Genomic DNA, 18,864 nt, shown 5'->3' on the forward strand with positions numbered 1-18,864 from the left:
TTTTCATCGACACGCTTCAATGAATAGTTCCCATTATTTTATATAATATTTAGATCAGTGATAGATATGTAACGGAGGTAACAGGAAAATGTTCAAGAAAAATTTATAAATTTTATGACCGTTTGAACTTTTTTGACTTAGTTCCTTTCTCCAATAATACCGAAAAAAATTTGGAGTTTGGGAATAAATCTCTCATACAAACTACACCAACCTTTGTTATATATTAAACATAGCATAATGCAATACATAAGCACTGTTTACAGTTTATCCAACAGAAAAAACAGGGAAAACAAATACAAATGACCTTGAAGCGCCAAATAACTACAGTATTACAACCGAGACTACTAACCTAAGGGGAATTCATTGGCTGCGAAATAATGTCCAAATAAAATGCCAAAGCATCCTCATTCGCAACATATTTCAACAGCTTACGCAAGTCCTTTATCTTCTCAGCTTTTATTGGAAACCCACCCTCTGGATATGCTGCCATTGGTTGCAAGGAAAATGTGCAAAAGTTACCTTTCCCAAGATGAAACGTATGTTTCACAATGCTGTTTATGAAGGGAAGTGCTACAATAACTCCTGGTTTCTCTGCCCTATATCTGTATTTTTTAAACGAAGAAGGAGAAAATGCAATCTTTCCAGCACGAGGAGTATTCTTTGTCGATGTTTCAGCTGATACAGTCACTTTTTTTAAAAACTCAGGCCACCACTTGTCAAAATTAAATACTGCACTTGAGTCTACTAACTTAACTGTAACATTTACTTTGCTGTTTACAATAATTGCCATATACTCTTCCGATAGTATAAACTCTGTCTACTTTTTTAATGTTTTTCTTAAATACCCCAAAGTCCCTGTCGCATGGTAGGAATGAATGACCCCTCTCGGGAAAGTACTGTCTAATCTCCTTAAATCGATTTGAAGCTGCCAGGCCTAGCATTAGTCTTATGACCGTATGGTTCTTATTTTGGCCTGGAGAACCATCAGAGAAAACGTGTAACTGGTCAACATTTTCTGACACAAATTCGTCTATATAATCTTTCAGGAAAGAAGCAACTTCATTCGCACCCTTCTTTCCTTGGCCTTCATGATACATATACACAACACACTTGTCCGTTGCAAGATCATGAATACAAAACACATTCACCCACAACTGTCTCATGTAAAACACTTCTTGCACCGGTATGTGTGGCAGGGGCAGATTTTGCATAAAGTCAAAGGCAAGGCCTGTCACTTTGTCATTTGTTCTGCATAGTGTTGCAACTTCTTTCAAAGACCTGTAGAATTTCCTGCTTCTTCTTTTATGAACATCAGCCTGAGCTGCACGCTTTGCTGAATCACAAATATGTGGACTCCTAAGTTTAGCTGTGAACTCCTCACACTTGCTGCAGACATCGATCTGTGGTCGTCCGAATCGGTAGTTGTAATTCTCAACAAAATAAGTCCTGTAGAAGCTGTACTTGACTCCACACTCCGGTTATTTTGTGACAAACATGTTGTGCATTTCTTTAATAGTTAAGCGGGCATCTAAGTAATGCACTTCTTTCCCTCCGTAATGAGTCCGTTTCAGAGGAAATGATTGAATATGATCGGATATCAGTTTAGTGACATCTTCCGGTATCTTTCTGGTATTTGGATTGGTTCCTCTCTTGTCCCTGGGAATTTCTCCATGAAGAAGAAGCATTGTGATACGGAATACTCTTTTCTGAGTGACGGCATGCATGCTCATAAAAGCTGAACGACATACCTTCTTTCTATTGTTGCCATCCATAACAAAGTAAGTGAAACTTGCTGCTCGCTGCTTTGAATTTTCATTCCTTGGTCTTCTGGTCTTAATTTCATTCTTCTCGATGAGGCGCTGCAAGTGTAAATCTTGTGCATCCTTACTAGGAAGTTGAAGAAACTTGGAAAGAATAGATATGCGAGCCTCTTCGTTTATAATCTCAAAGCACTTCTTTCTGCATCTAGAAGAATAACATATTATTAATACTAAGTATAAATCTGTACCATACGTATTGTTATCTAAAGAGTAGAAAGTTCGGTTGCATGTTAGAATATTATTTACTAAACAATCCCTAGTAATACTTCTCAAGCTCCTTACTTACCTGCAGTCAGAACCGGTTCCTTTGCCTTCCACAACTCTCCCACGTTTATTCACATATGCCAGTCCTCTGAGTCTTGCGTGTTTCAGAACACTATGTTTATGGCCCTCAGGCTGTGCCTTCCTTTTCGGAGTCATATTCTCAAACGTAATACAAAGATCACTTTGTCATCCACCGAGATACAAACTGAAATACTGTACACTATAACCCACCATGTACCGTACGATTTCTGTTTCCCTCCAGTATGTTGTCCTTTGTGTTGTACCAACGCCGTAAATTGAAATATCCCCTGTTATACCTACATCGCATGCAACGTGCGGCAAAGAATGGAACTAAGTCATGAATAGCAAGTGGTGAAGAAATGCACTAAGTCATCAACTTAGTGCGTTTCTTCACAATATGCCTGATGTCCATCCACTGTTTCTCCCACAAGGAGAAGGCTGACTTATTTCTTTCCTTTACCGAACAATAGGGCTTGGTTATGTGAGGTAAATGAGGCAATAAAATGAAAATAGCCGATTTTGACTTAGTTCCTTACTCGACTGCACGATTCAATTGAATAAATTATTATTTTCATTATATTTACGTGGAAGCATATTTACGTGATGAAAAATTACCAAACAGAGTACCCATATTTTATTATTTTGCTTTTCCCCTATTTTTTGTCACCCGCATTTATCATTTCTCCGCATCCATTGTAATTTTCCCCCTCCCCCTTGAAAAACGATGCATAGAGATGTTACTGTAGTGTGGAATGAGAAAGAAACACCAGAAGATTGGAAGAAGGGTGTAATAGTACCCATCTTAACGAAAAGAGACAGAAGAAAATATCAGAACTACCATGGTATAAACCTGATGTGTCACTGTGCCAGGATATATGGAACAAGTACCGGAAAAGCGAATAACAAAGGCAGTGGAAAAAGAATTCAGAGAAGAACAGTACGGTTTTAGACAAGGAAGGTCAACTATTGACTTTATATTCACAGTGAGGCAGCTACAAGAACAGCACTATGAGTATGCGGAAGATTTGGTGATGGCTAGAGGCATGATTTTTTCGCATTAATTTTTGAACGATTTTGCGAGAAGGATACTAATTTTTGTGTTATTTCGCGAAATAGATATTGCCGTATCGCTCTAATTAAATTCTAAAATTAATCATCAAAGGTTTAATTACTATCACTGATCGTTGATTGTGGAGGTTTAATTGATAGACTGTACATACCTGCTACATACTTTTGAAGCCATTTCCGGACTGCAGGGTTTCGTGAATAAATTCTATTTTTTCACTCTTAGCTTTCTTTTGCATATCTAATGAGAGTTCTACTGTTGCCTGCTGTTTCACTGTTGGAGTGCTAAATTTACGTTCTGAATGTTCCTTATTTTTGAAACAATGTTTTGAGACAGTATATTCTTTCTCTCACTCAATACGAACATTACAAAATTTACACATTAAAATAGTGCTTTCCAAAACATATAAACCTTCACTCACAAACTGTTTAGCTCTGCTGTGCACCATAACACTTGTCGAGCGACCCATCTTCACTACTGTCTGTGATCACTTTCTTAATTTTACCTGACCACGAATCCAAAATACACCAGTCAATTGCACTGCTTGTAGACGTCATTAGGGATTCCAGGATTGCACAATGCCGTGAGAAGACAGGCTGGGATGGGATTACCAGCCACCTCAAGAACAACATACCAAACATTTCGTTTGGCAAGAAACCTGGAGCCAGCCCCTTTTCTTTGATGCCATGTCTTAAAGAGAATTTCCAGAACATTAATGATAACATATTTCTTTCCTGTTGATGAATCTTTTTTCGCTCTTCCTTTTCTTTTCATACATAATCTTGGAACAAAATGTCAAATCAAATGTCAATGTCAACTACAGATTTCGCTGCAATATCGCGCTTATCGCAAAAGAATTGAATTTCACTTTAAAATGGCCTTATCGCTTTAATTTGCGAACATAATATCCATATTTTCTTAACCAGGAACATATGATTCGTAAAGATATCGCAAAATCGCTTCAAAATATTTTTTGTCGCATTTATCGTTAATGCGAAAAAATCATGCCACTAGTGATGGCCTTTATGGACATAGAGAAGGCATAAGATAGTGTCCATAGAAACAAGATCTGGGAAGCTACGAGAGTAAAAGCAGTAAATGAGCAGATAGTGACAAGGGTGAAAAATATGTATGATGGAAGCGAAAGCTGTGTTGAAGCCGGAACCAAAAGAACTGGATGGTTTAAGTTAACAAATGGTGTAAAGCATACAATACACGTGCCATGCGATGAGCAATTATTGTGACAACACGTCACTACGAATTCAGCTTGAAAACCATCCAGGACATAATTTGTGTCACTATACAGCAAGATCAACATCTGGTAACAAAAAAATGTAAAAACTGCAGTAAAAAAATATTAATATCACCAAATCATAAGATAAGTTAGAACAATTATAGCATCCAACTGTAGCAAAACAGAATACTTACAGCACGATGTCTAACCGCTCTCATTTCTACTATTTATAGTGGTGATGGATGATATAATACAGAAGGTAGCACAGACTATTGGGGAGAGAAGAATGAAAGCAGTGTTGTTTGCAGATCTACTAATATGGGGAAACAGAGAGAGTGAAGTGCAGGAACAGCTAAATAAATATATAGGAGGAAGTTGTGTCATCTTATGGAATGAAGTTCTCAGCACAAAAGAGTGAAGTGCTGGTAATGGCACGAAACAAGAACCGAGAGTATAATTGCATGAAATTAGAAGGGGAGAAGGTGAAAAGAGTTGAAAGCTTTAAATACCTGGGAAGTTTAATTGAAGAAAATAGAAACAGGACGGAAATCAATGAAAGAGGAAGGTGTGCAAATGGATTCTTTAAAAGTGTGGGAAAATTGATATGGAACAGGGATATATCACAGAGATATAAAGGAATTATCTACAAGACCTATCTTGTGCCAATTTTGACATATGAATCAGAAACATGGGTGGTGAAGGAGAGGGATAAAAGTAGAATACAAGCAGTGGAAATGAAGTTTCAAAGGTGTCGAGTAGCTTTAAAAAGAATGGACAGAGTAAGAAATGAGAGAGTTCAGGAAAAGGTATGGACATGTTAAGAGAATGGGAGAAGAGAGGATACCAGGAAAGATGTTAGAAATGGAGTTGAAGGGAAGGAGACCCAGAGGAAGACCGAGGGACAGATGGCTGAAAGGCAAGAGGGAACTGGACGACAGTGAGAGAAGAGAAGTGGTGGATGGACAGAAAATGCTGGAGAGGCTTATGTTCCAAGCAGACCCAGCTTGTGACTGGAAGCTGCTCCAGATGATGATGGTGAAGATAAATATTAAGAATATGCTTTCCCGAATAGATTATTCCATGATAACAAAGACTGTAAAAAAAAATAAACAAAAGAAATACAATTCTAAACAAGAACTTACAAATAAAACACTAGAAACCAACCAATAAAGTCGAAGATTATTAACTTACAAATAGACATTTGAAAATGTAAGGCATTAATAACAAGCTCAGAAAAAGAAAACATACCAAGAACATTGCCTTGTTCATCTTCCCAATGACTGGTATTGAAGCGATACACCACAAGATCTCCTAGTACATGGTTCAGATCATAGCCCCCAAACACAAACAGAGAATCTAGCTCGTTCAGGTACACCGCTGAATGGGCTGCACGAGGTGTTAGCCCAGTCTCTGAGTGGGACAACCAATGCCATCTGGAACAAGTCGCAACCTCTTTGTCAATATTCATATCAAAATGTAGGCTATGGATTAACTTCAAATGATCAAAAATTTCAGAGAAAGAATCAAATTCAAACACAGCTTAATGGAACAACACCTTTTTTAGAGTTAGCCCTATTTAGTTCTTCTTCCGGGTTGAACCGTGTTCTTTTCTGTATATTCAATGCAGTTTGCTGATGTTTCAAACGCATTACAGTATTCTTTGTCAAGGCGACAAATACTCCTACTCGGTCCGAGATAATCAGTCTCCCAGGTGCTAATTGAACAGAATGTACAGAAAACAATAACACAACTCAATCCAGAAAAAAGAACTAAGTAACTCTACATACCTCAGAAGCTTCACGTTTAAAATGCCTTTCTTAGAGTTTCAATTAAAGTACGCAACAGAAATTGTTCTAAATTATGATAATAAACTCATATTATCTACTTGTAACCACATACAGTAGAGTCTCGATTATCCGACGTAAACGGGACCTGGAGTACGTCGGATCACCGAAAATGTCGGATAATACAGAATAACTTTGAAAATGAACTGAAACAAACAGGAAGGCTAAAATAATTACATGTTTTACGGTGCTCTACTTATTGAATTACCAATTCAATTGTACAGTACATGCAGTATTAAACGAAAACATTCCAGATGTCTTACGAAAAGAAACTTTTCTCCACAGATATTAAGCTACCTAATACCGTACCGTTTTTGCCACCGATCACGCCACCCAGCACTGGCAGGAAAAATAGGGCCCCCTTCATTAAACTCCTTCTGGGAATACACAGCCGCTTCCTGCAGAATGGTGCCAGATATTGGCAGGCCCTTTTCCCAGTGTTGAGATACCAAAGAAAAGTGCTTCACTTACTTTTTCGTACTGACATTTTTTCATTGTTTTTCTCTGCTCTGATAGAGCACAACTTTTCAATTTCTTCCCTCTGTTTTTTCCAGTCTCCCACTGTAACACGTCCAACACCATAATCTGAAGCCACATTTTGAAGAATTTCCCCTTTGTCCAGTCTCTTTAATGCACTCAATTTGTGTTCCATAGAAACGGTCACTTTCTTCCATTTACTCGCTATACTCACAGAGGATATGAAAACTATAACATCCGCACCCAACCAATACTACAATGACTGAAGACTCACTGCACCTGTCCTTGAGAAAAACCCAGTCCTACCGCCAGCGTTCAGGCCAGTGCTTGTCCCATGGTCGCACCCTCCACAGCGGGTGTGCCTGAATTTAGTCTCCACCAAAAGTTGAAATTAAGTCTAACCGTGTCGGATAACACGGAATGTCAGATAAGCGAAGGTCGGACGAGCGAGACTCTACTGTATATTGTTAACTAGTCATAAACAAATCTTAATACATGTGTGTTTGACAGCATGATTATTGCAATTTTATGAAAATACATACTATACTTAATGGCAGCCGATCATAAATTGTAAGCGATAGCTTGGGTCCTTTTGTGGTAGGGAGGTAGCCCCACCAGACAGACAAATCACAGAAATCAGTAACCCAAGCTGCTAGACGTTTACAAATGTATAAAAAATATCCATAAAGAAAATTACTTCTGTTCAAAAAGTACAGTGTACCTGTTCCCTACAGTGTCACCTCGATGCAGACTGCAGGCCTGACCAGAATATCCCGGATCACAGACACACTTATTCCCTGCAGTACACGTTCCATTCCCACAATGTTCTGGACAAAGTTCTCGGCTGCAGTCTTTACCTCCCCATCCTTCATCACAAACACAAATATGGTCCGCACACGTGCCATGCGATGAGCAATTATTGGGACAACTCGTCACTACGAATTCAGCTTGAAAACCATCCAGGACATAATTTGTGTCACTATACAGCAAGATCAACATCTGGTAACAAAAAAATGTAAAAACTGCAGTAAAAAAATATTAATATCACCAAATCATAAGATAAGTTAGAACAATTATAGCATCCAACTGTAGCAAAACAGAATACTTACAGCACCCGAAGCCGCAGTGACCTGCTGAGGTGCAGTCTTTCCGCTAAAACTGCCGAGTAGAGGAGATGTGAACGAATCTCCATCATATACGAATACGTAGTCGTATGAGCACTCTGTGCCCATGGCTCGGAATGTTAAAGTAATAAACTGACGACTATTGTTGGCTGAAATTAAAGAAACAAATTATTATGAATTTTCTCTCTTGTGATTGTGCTTTTACCTAAAAGATCAAATTGGAAGTATTAATGTAGAATCGTTTAAGTCAAAAGGTTCAAATGTAAGGTGACACATTTGTATAATACCAGATCAGGAAGAGACAACAGAATAATAATAATAATAATGATGATAATAATAATAATAATAATAATAATAATAATAATAATAATATTGGCTTTACATCCCACTAACTACTTTTACGGTTTTCAGAGATGCTAGGGTACCGGAATTTTGGCCCACAGGAGTTCTTTTACATGCCAGTAAATCTACTGACACAAGGCTGGCATATTTGAGCACCTTCAAATACCACCGGACTGGCCAGGATCGAACCTGCTAAATTGGGGCCAGAAGGCCAGCGCCTCAACAATCTGAACCACTCAGCCCGGCACTATAGAATATTTTAAAAAAACTATTTCTCTCTATTATAAATTGTATAGAAAAGAGCAAAATGATTTTAAAAAATAGCAAAACAAATTTTCCTTATAATAATCTTTACTGGCTTTGGTGTAGGTGTGTTTATAATAAATAGACCTACTTTTCCAAGGTACTGTATGTACTCTCAGTTATTGCCAGGCCCCTCATAACTAATTTCATGGGTTTTGCTTGTGATTTACTTTGATATGTCAAGGAAATTTCTTCCTCTGATTCTGTGTACCGTTTATGAAGAATCCCTCTTCCTTCTTCAGTCAGGAATGCAAAATGATGAAAAGACTAGAATTGGAACTACAGAGTATGCCATTTCTTCTGCTATAAATTCTGAGCTGTCTATGAAATTGTTTATGATCACCACAATGGCACTTACTGCTTCCTTTTTATTTTATTTTTCAAAACTTTGTAAGCGACAATCATGTTGTTGCTTTTTTCCCTATATGAAAGTATGTGCATTTCAGCATAGGCTAAGTAGAAAAATGTTAAAATTTGCACTGCATATTATGAACCCATCCAGCATAGAAAGCATACCCAAATATCTTTATACCAGTATATCGTTTCATTCTACTAACTCATAATTTCACTCTCATACGTTTCCAAATAAACATGGAACATTTCTATAACATGCATATTTCAAAGTATTTTGTTACCAAGAAAATAGAGAAAAACCTCTTAATAAAGAGGTGGTGATTATTGTTTCAAGAGTAAGTACAACTAGGTAACCATCCTCTGATTGCCTCTTTCAGATAATAAAGATTTGGTATAAAATGGCCCCCACTTTTTAACAATTAAGCAACTTAGCACACTGGGGCAAAACGCTGGCAACCAGGAATGAGTTAGCTGGAAAATTTATAATGTTCAATAATGGACCAACTACATTGGTATTATAAATTTACTAATTCGAAACAAATATTTCAGGTTCCCTATGGGAATCAACATCTGTATCACCTGATGGCCAGGCAGGCATCAATTTTTGGTAATGAGACAAAGTCTCACATGATGCATTGGCACTGACGGTGGCTCCAAGTAGCCTACGCAGTGGCCTCCACGGTATGCACTAGCCATGCGTCTTGGTAGGCGTGCTATTTAGCAACTGATGAGCCCAATTTAACACACTGGGGCAAAACGCTGGCAACCAGGATTGAGTTAGCTGGAAAATTTATAATGTCCAATAACGGGCCAACTATATTGGTATTATAAATTTACTCAATCGGAACAAATATTTCAGGTTCCCTATGGGAATCAACATCTGTATCAATCAATGATTTATCGCAAAATGTCACAGCTCTTATATCCTATGCGGACAATACAACGTTAATTACAAAACACCAGAGCATCTGAGGTTTGCATCAGATGTTGCAGGAAGCTCTTGCAACTGCAATGTATTGGTTTCATCCAATAGGCTGTTGCGCAAACAGGATAAAACTCAATTTTTCACACTAGACTTGTCCAAAGATATTGAAAGTCAGTCAGTCAAACTTTTAGGTTTTCATATTAATGCCAAATTGAATTGGGAAACACATATTGATCATATTTGTAAAAAGAAAAAAGAACAGAAAAAAAGAGTAACAAGTGAACTATTTGATATGGAAATTGAGGGATTTAGTTAGCAGTGACTACGCAAAGATGGCATATTTTGGCCTCTACCAGTCATACATTACTTATGTATGTATGTTCAGTCTTCAGCCCTAAGGCTGGTTGGATCCTCAACAGCTCTGCCATCAGCTGTCATACGATGGCCTAGGCATCACTGAAGAGGCGTACTAGGGAAATGAGGAGTGAAGTAGTTTCCTGTTGCTTTCTCACAGAGCCAGAAGTTGCTATTACATATCAGCCTACCAAGCCCACTGAAATGCATGCACCAACCGACCCTATGAGCAACATTTTCACACCATTCATAGCAGGGACTGGCTGCAGAAGGAATGGCATTACTAGCATCGCTCATACCTCAGTCACTTTCATATTGTCAAAGCCAAGGATACGACAGAGACAGATCAATGAAAGTAAAAAAATTGCTCTAGGCCATACCAAAAGACATAGTGCACTGTAAACACTAGGTCCTGCCAGCAAAGACTTATACAACTTATGGACTGTTATTATGGGGGCATTCTTCTTACGTATATAATATTCTTCTAAAAGGACTGGTGCCACTGTCGAGATCTCTTCATTAAGCATAGGCCTAAAATATTGACAATTTTAAAAAAATTGATTTATGTCTCTTTGATATACGGTATGTTAAAAACAACATAAGTTAACTCAATACTAGGGAAAACATTCACCTTCATGATACTTGGGACAAAGCAAACATTGACATCCCAATTTGGTCGTCAAAACTGCTCCCTCACATAAAATCAGGTTAAGATCATTTAATAAAATACCACATTCTGCACGGTCCACTCCTTTAACCATTTCCACTCGAATTATTTGTAAATCCTGATTTTTCCCAACTCGTATTTATTTCTGTCAGCATTCTTCATATTTTAAAACTTAGTACTAAGCACTGGTCGTAACAATATATACAGTACGTGAAACTTTTAGTGATACCAGGTTTTACGGGGCTGAGGAGTAAGGAGGGGGCTCTCCCGGTTCCGGTAATACTGGCAACTGAATGAAAATGAAATCTGAATTGAATCGATAGTATGATCGATCGATATGTATTTTCTAAACCTTTTAAAATCTTAAGCCAACAACTGGTCACACACACATTATATAACATTTCTCGATGCAAATCTTGTTCCTAGCACGAATTATATACTTTGGCTTTGCTGTGTAAACAACAACAGTACTAGTACGTAAAGTTTACGCCAGATGTCTCACGGCGATGCATAATCGATTCATAGTTCGTGTTTCAAAGGTTGCCAATACGAACCTCGAAAACGATAACCGAGGTCTACCGATTCAGCACTAGGGAGTCCAGGTATCACTAAAAGTTTTGTGTACTGTACAGGAAGTACCGTAACTACAAAATTAATGAATATATGGTATTTAGGCCTACATGACGCAAAGTAATGTTTTTCACTTCCTTGAGGAAGGTCTTCCCCTTTTCCTGTTCTGTGTATTCTGCACATTTCCTACAAGTTGTCTTACCAAGTTTTTCCTGAATTTCAGATGGGTCATTCCATTGTTACCTTCTTTGAAGAGTAGGAAGGCATTCACAACTGTGATCTCCATAAGCCAGAAGAACATTTTTCTCCACCACTTCACTGACTTACATGTGAATGGGTATGAGCTAACATAGTGGTCAGAAAGATCAATGCCCCCCCCCCCCCCCCCCCAGTATTGATTATAAGCACATATGGCAGTAGGTTTCTCTACAAGTTCTTCAATACCTTGACGTCTTATTCTTTGCACAGGCTGAGTGGAATTGTCAACGAAAGTGGACAACATAGCAATAATCCGCTTGTCCTTCCAAACGGAAGTGTTATCTGTTCGCAGTGCAATAATGTCATGTTGTTTTATTCTCTTTGTTGCGGCTTTTCTCGCTTGTAATGGCAGACCTCTCCTATTTACCATTACAGTGCCTGTAATATGGACCTTTAGTTTCAGTAGCTCAGCTGCAAGGTTGTAACCAGTATAAATCCGGTCCATAAAGACATGAAATCCAGTTTCGTTGGTGGCTTGCAAAACTTTTGTAACCAAACAAATAACTATCCTGCAAATGATGGGTAAATTTACCTAACAAGTGATTGTGTGGTTATTGAACCATAAAATGGTTCAATTGCACATACGTATCCAGTATTAGAGCTTGACAGTACAAAAATACGGAGTCTCCACTTTATTGGTTTCTGCTTATTGTAACACTTGAACACGACACGACCCTTGAAGCCTATAGCACTTTCATCAACACTAGCAGATTCCTTCCTGGAATGAAATGTTCCCTGAATTTCATGTCCAGGTACGACACTATATCTGACCTTCGAACCTCTAGATTATGGGCCTGTCTCATCAGCATCAGGGAAAGAAAGATGGAGATTCCAGAATATCTGTAGAAATCTGTCTCTAGAGATCACATCTTTGTAGAACACCTGCTTATCCAACCAGTCTTCACCTGCATTTCTGCCTTACTGTTCATCCCCATGTTGATAATTACACTAATAAATGCCTTCAGGGCACCGTTTCATAAAACTAACTAATAATATTACCTAATAATATTAGAACTCATAAAATAATTATTAGTTAACCAAATTCTGTTTCATAAAGATTTACACATGACTAATAAAATATCTTCACTCATAATATTAGTTCATTAGTCAGCTGATACAAATGGAGGTTAGAATCGGTATGTTGCATATGTTCTTGGTTTGTGTTTGTTTCTAGTAGTAGGTTATTACTTGACTACAACCAGCTATTAATTCATATGTTTGATGAGCCCACTTGATATTTTCGTTGTGACTTTGGTACATATGAGAATGGATAAAAGAACTTAAAATAATGTGAGAGAAGAAAGTTACTTTGCAGAAAGTGATTGAGATAAAGCGTCAACTATTCGCAGCCTTTTGCACACTATAACCCTCCTCCTTTTTACTTTTCTATTTTATGTGGTCTTAAAAATCTCTGTTGTGACGGACTAGCAAAACCCTGGTTTACTACCCCTGTTGATGGGGACGGTAGAACAACACCCACGGTATCCCCTGCCTGTTGTAAGAGGCAACTAAAAGGGGCCCCAGGGACTCTCAATTTGGGAGAGTGGGTTGATGACCACGGGGCACTGAGCTGAGTCCTGGCACTGTTTCCACTTACTTGTGCCAGGCTCCTCGCTTTAATCTATGCTATCCGACCTCCCTTGTTCAACTCTTTGTTCTTTTCCGACCCTGACGATATTAGGTTGAGAGACCTAGACAGTCTTTCATTTTCACGCCCTTCATGGCCCGGTTCTTTCTTTGGCCGATACCTTCATTTTTCTAATTGTCCGATCCCTTCTTTTTTCTACTTGATTAGTGTTATATAGAGAATGGTTGCCTAGTTGTACTTACTCTTAAAACAATAGTCAGCACCACCATCTTGGTTTACTGGTGGTTTAAGCCAAGATTTTAAAGGATACCTAGAGTCTCCGAGCAGAACTGCACTAGGGAAACACAATGATACTGTGTATTACTACCAACCCGTGGAGTGCAATGTGAAGCTGCTGTTTTGAACTTATGCTTCAATCCTTGCAGTGGAACATTCTATTACCAATCCTATCAAGCAAACACTCATAAGTTCCGAAATCTAACGTAAATCTCTCATTGTACCAGTATTCATATGTTTGTTACATACAAGTATTGGCCAGGCTGGGGATTTTAACCTTCATTGGCTAATTCCGATGATTCGGGATCTGGGTGTGTGTGCTGTCTTCATCATTAGAATTCATCACAGGCAGGGCCCCATTCTCACAGACACACAGGTCAACTATCAGACATCAACTTGGAAGACCTGTTCCAGGCCTCGGAGGCCACACACCATTATTATTATTATTATTATTATTATCATCATCATCATCATCTTAATGGTCTGAATTTTACTCTCATCTCTTGCTGTCAAGACCAAGTTTCTGATGCATACATTAATATAGCAGTATAGTACATCTTGTACACTAACTCTTTACATTTCAAAGGAAATTCTTTGTTCCACACCAGGTTCCTTAGATTCTAGTAGAATGTATTTCCCACTTGTACCCTTCTGCTGATCTCCTTATCCAACCTTCCATCCTTCATTATATCACTTCCCAAATATTTGAAGCGTTCAACAACCTCAAGGTTTTGCCCTTGATACTAACGATTACTTTTCCTTCTCTTTCTCCTCTTGTCATCACCACTGTTTTGCTCCTCTCCACACTGATTTTCATACCATAATTCTCAATATTGTCATCTAAAGCCTCTGGTTGGATTTGCACTTCTGTAACTTACTGTTGACTACCCAGATCACCATGTCTTCTGCAAACAACATTATTTTCACATCCCCTCCACATCTTGCCCTTGTCCTTAAGAATTTCATCCATAACCATTATAAACATAAGTGGAGACTACACTTCCCTGTTTTAGTCCAGTTTGGTTTCTAAACCAATTTGTTCTCCCCACTGGAATCTGGACACAACTGGAACAATTCTTATACATTGCTTCCACTTGTTCCCTTGATTGCCTTCCACGTCCTTTTCTTTCTTAGGTTTCCCACACCTTTTCTCTACTGATGATGATGATGATGCTTGTTGTTTTAAGGGGCCTAACATCGAAGGTCATCGGCCCCTAATGGAACGAAATGAATGACATGAGACATGAAGTTAAAATTTTAAAACGTATCCACTGACTAGAGTTAAAAAAGAGTGGTGATGAAGAAAAATGAGGGTGAGATTAAAACAATCAGTGGATCTACTACGCAATGCCTTATGTTCTCTTAAAAGAAGAGGAAGTACAGGAAATCGAAGTAATAAGGCATTGCCAGGTAGTACAGATATTAACACATAATTTACGTTAGAGGTTAAAATAACACATTAAAATGCGCAACACAAACTAAAATGAAGTCAATGAGATAAAAGCGCAACTGACATAAACAACACTAGGACAAAGGACATCATCACACACGATAAAACAGACCGCTATCCCTCATAAAGCGGATGACGAGGTCTGCTGACTGCTCGTCATCGCGCAAAATAAGGGACATTGTACTCGGAAGGTTAAGACTACGGCGCAGATCGACCAGGTCCACACACTCCGTAAGGATGTGTACCACGGTAAGATGGTTGCCGCAGGTACACACCGGAGGGGGTTCTCCTTTCAGTAGATGGGAGTGCGTCAAGATACCGTGGCCGATCCGAAAACGACATAATACCACGGCTTCCCTCCGCGAAGCCCGAAGGGAAGTCCTCCATACCTTCGTTGTTCCTTTTATCGCTCTCAGCTTATTGGGAAGTGGGATGGCCTGCCACTCCATCTCCCAATGAGACATAACCAGATGTCTCAGCTGAGAGCGAATATCACTTGCTGGAACCTTGAAAGGCAAAGGGGGCAGTGTAACTGCCTCCTTGGCAGACTGATCTGCTAACTCGTTTCCCTCTATGCCCACGTGGCTGGGGAGCCACACAAACGTAATTCTGGTGCCGGCATCCGAACACCCGGCCAGCAGGTCCTGGATCCGCTGCACCAGAGGGTGCCGAGGGAAACAGCGAGCTCAAGGAGTCAGTACACACGAGAAAGTGTCGGCGTTCATTGTACAGTGCGTACCGCAGAGCTCCACAGATAGCATAAAGCTCCGCTGTGTACACGCTACAGGTTTCCGGGAGAGCAAAAAGAAACCGTTCATTTCCGACAACGAACGCACAGCCCACCTTCGTATCTGTCCTTGAACCATCCGTGTAAACGACGACTGAACCTGGATAGCGGCCAACAACGGACAGGTAGAGCCTCCGATAAATCGAAGGGTCCGTGTCTCCTTTCGGACCAGTGTGTAAATCCAGGATGATTTCAGGTCGTCGTACAACCCACGGAGGTACCCCACTTGGTTGTCTGACAAGGCAAGGAATCGAAGGTACGTCAAACAATTCATAACTGCTATCCAAGCGTATCCCAACCGGCCGCGTCGCACGAGGATGAGCAGCGTACAACAAACGGTTGCCATTGTTGAACACGCAGGGATAGCTCGGATGAAGTGGCATCTGTCGCAAATTTGCAGCATACAAAAGAAGCATTTGCTGGTGCCTCAGGTGTAAAAGCGGCACACCAGACTCAGCGAGCAGGCTAGCGATGGGGCTAGTACGAAAAGCTCCCGTCGCCAACCTAACCCCGCTGTGGTGGATACTGTTCAGCTTCGCAAGAACGCTTGGTCTTGCGGAGCCATATGCTGCACTGCCGTAGTCTAACCGGGATAAAATGTGTGCCCGATAGAATCGCAGGAGCACCACGCGGTCAGCTCCCCAATTAGTGCTGCTAAGAAACTTCAAGAGGTTAAGCCTCTTGGTGCATTGCACTTTTAGCTCCCGCACGTGTGGCTCCCACGATAATTTACTGTCAAAAAGGAGCCCAAGAAATCGGTAGGTGTCAACAACTGGAAGAACGACATTTCTTAGATAAAGCTCAGGATGAGGGTGAAGAGTACGTTGACGACAAAAGTGGACAACGGAGGTCTTTGCGGCAGAAAACCGAAAGCCATGTTCTAAGGTCCACTTCTCCACCCTCCTAATAGCTTGCTGTAACTGTCGCTCTGCGACTGCCATACTGCACGAGCTATAGTGCAGAGCAAAGTCATCCACATATAGGGACGGTATTACGGCTGGACCAGCAGCAGCGACAATACCGTTTATGGCAATCGCGAACAGAGTGACACTAAGAACCGATCCCTGTGGGACTCCATTTTCTTGAACGTGGTATTGCGAATATGTCCTCCCTACTCGGACACGGAATAGACGGAGGGACAAAAAATTCGCAATAAATACCGGCAAGTTACCTCGGAATCTCCATTGATGCAGGACTGAAAGGATGCCATATCGCCAGGTGGTGTTGTAGGCCTTCTCCAAGTCAAAGAAGACAGCTACCAAGTGCTGTTTGCGGAGAAACGCATCCTGGATAGAGCTCTCCAGGTGTACCAAGTGGTCTGTGGTGGATCGAGCGGCTCGAAATCCACATTGGTACTCGGACAAGAGTCCTTGTTTCTCCAGACACCACACGAGTCTGCAATTTACCATCCTCTCAAATAGCTTACACAGGCAATTTGTAAGACAAATCGGTCTGTAACTTCCTGCATACTTAGGATCTTTGTCAGGCTTGAGGACAGGGATAACTATGCCCTCTCACCACTGAGATGGAAAATCACCCTCTGTCCAGATTCGGTTGAACACACGAAGGAGATATAGGAGACTATCATCACTAAGGTGTTTCAACATCTGGTTGTGGATGTTGTCCAGTCCACGAGACGTGTCCTTGCAAAGCGCTAGGGCCCTGCGGAGTTCCCACTCCGTAAAGGGCACGTTGTAGTCCTCTGAAGCTTGAGAGGAAAAACTAAGGTGATGCCGTTCTGCCTCTCGCTTCAGAGCGAGGAAATCAGGATGGTAATTCCCGGAGCCAGATACATCCGCGAAATGACTGGCTAGATGGTCAGCAATCAGGAGGGATTCAGTTACAATATTGCCTGCAATGGAAATTCCCGGTACAGAAGATGATCCATGGATACCCGAAATACGTCGAAGCTTAGTCCACACTTGAGATGATGGAGTATGTGACGTCATAGACGACACATATCTCTCCCATGAAGCCTTCTTACTTTGACGAATAAGAACTCGCGCCTTAGCGCGGAGTTTCTTGAATGTAATCAAGTTGGCCGCAGTAGGCTGTCGACGGTAACGTTTGTGAGCGCGACGGCGTTCTTTGAAAGCTGCTGCTATTTCTTCGTTCCACCAAGGAACGAGCTTTCGGCGAGGAGTCCCCGAATAGAACGGAATGGACTCCGCAGCAGCAGCAAGAATAACTCGGGTGATATAAGTTATTTCCTCGCCGACGGTCTGCCTGATATCATCGTTAAAGGCAGCTAATGATGTGTACTTTGGCCAATCAGCATGTTTCAAAATCCATCGAGGGGGAGCCTCGACGGATTTTTGGTTCATCAAAGTTAGAATGATGGGAAAATGGTCACTGTCACAGAGATCATCGTGTGTATGCCACCGAAACAGTGGAACCAACGTTCGGCTGCATAGACTTACGTCTATGCGAGAATATGTGCCGTAACGTACACTAAAGTGAGTTGGTTCCCCCGTGTTCAAAATACATAAATCCAGCTCGGTAACTAATGCTTCCAGCTCTCTCCCCCTGGGGCAAGGCGTCTCAGAGCCCCAGATAGGGTGATGGGCGTTAAAATCGTCCAACAAGAGGAAGGGAGGTGGAAGCTGATCTATAAGATCAGTGACATCAGTTATGTTAAGAGCGTGACCTGGTGGAAAATAAACATTACACACTGTTGTTATGACAGGCAGCGGAACGCGAACAGCTACAGCCTCGAGGGGAGTTCTTAATGGAACCTCTTCGCTGTAGGTATCAGAACGTACAAAAATCCCAACACCACCGGACGCCCGGTGAGCATAGTACCGTTCTGTCGAGTATAGTCTGAAATTTCTCAAGACCGTATGATGACCAGGTCTGAAGTTGGTCTCCTGAATACAGACTATACTCGCTGCGTACTCACTAATGAGCTGACGTAACTCAGCAAGATGCCTGTCATAACCATTACAATTCCACTGTAACAGTGCCATAGTGTGGACTATAAAAGGAGTGTTAGGTTATGAGCGAAAAAATGCTCGTTAGCCTAAACACTATCTAATTCTACATCCGTAGATGTAGAGGACAATGCAACATCCATCCCGTCATCAAAAGATGGCAGGGGTGCCGCCCAGAACTTCGACACTTTTCGGGCGCGAGGGGGTCCC

At 40.7% G+C, this 18,864-nt stretch overlaps 1 protein-coding gene across 1 annotated transcript in view; it reads right to left on the reverse strand.

Annotated features, from left to right (window-relative positions):
- Megf8 (multiple EGF like domains 8) overlaps window positions 1–18,864 on the reverse strand; it is a 461,373-nt gene that overhangs the window by 423,605 nt on the left and 18,904 nt on the right. Inside the window, exons 2-4 of the mRNA XM_067145403.2 lie at window positions 7,836–7,999; window positions 7,448–7,725; window positions 5,654–5,838 (exon numbers count right to left, since the gene is read on the reverse strand). Of these exons, the coding sequence (XP_067001504.2) occupies window positions 5,654–5,838; window positions 7,448–7,725; window positions 7,836–7,999 (627 nt within the window). The remainder of the gene's footprint in view (window positions 1–5,653; window positions 5,839–7,447; window positions 7,726–7,835; window positions 8,000–18,864) is intronic.

Source organism: Anabrus simplex, chromosome 4, assembly GCF_040414725.1.
Source record: "Anabrus simplex isolate iqAnaSimp1 chromosome 4, ASM4041472v1, whole genome shotgun sequence".
NCBI classification, from domain to species: Eukaryota; Metazoa; Arthropoda; class Insecta; order Orthoptera; family Tettigoniidae; genus Anabrus; species Anabrus simplex.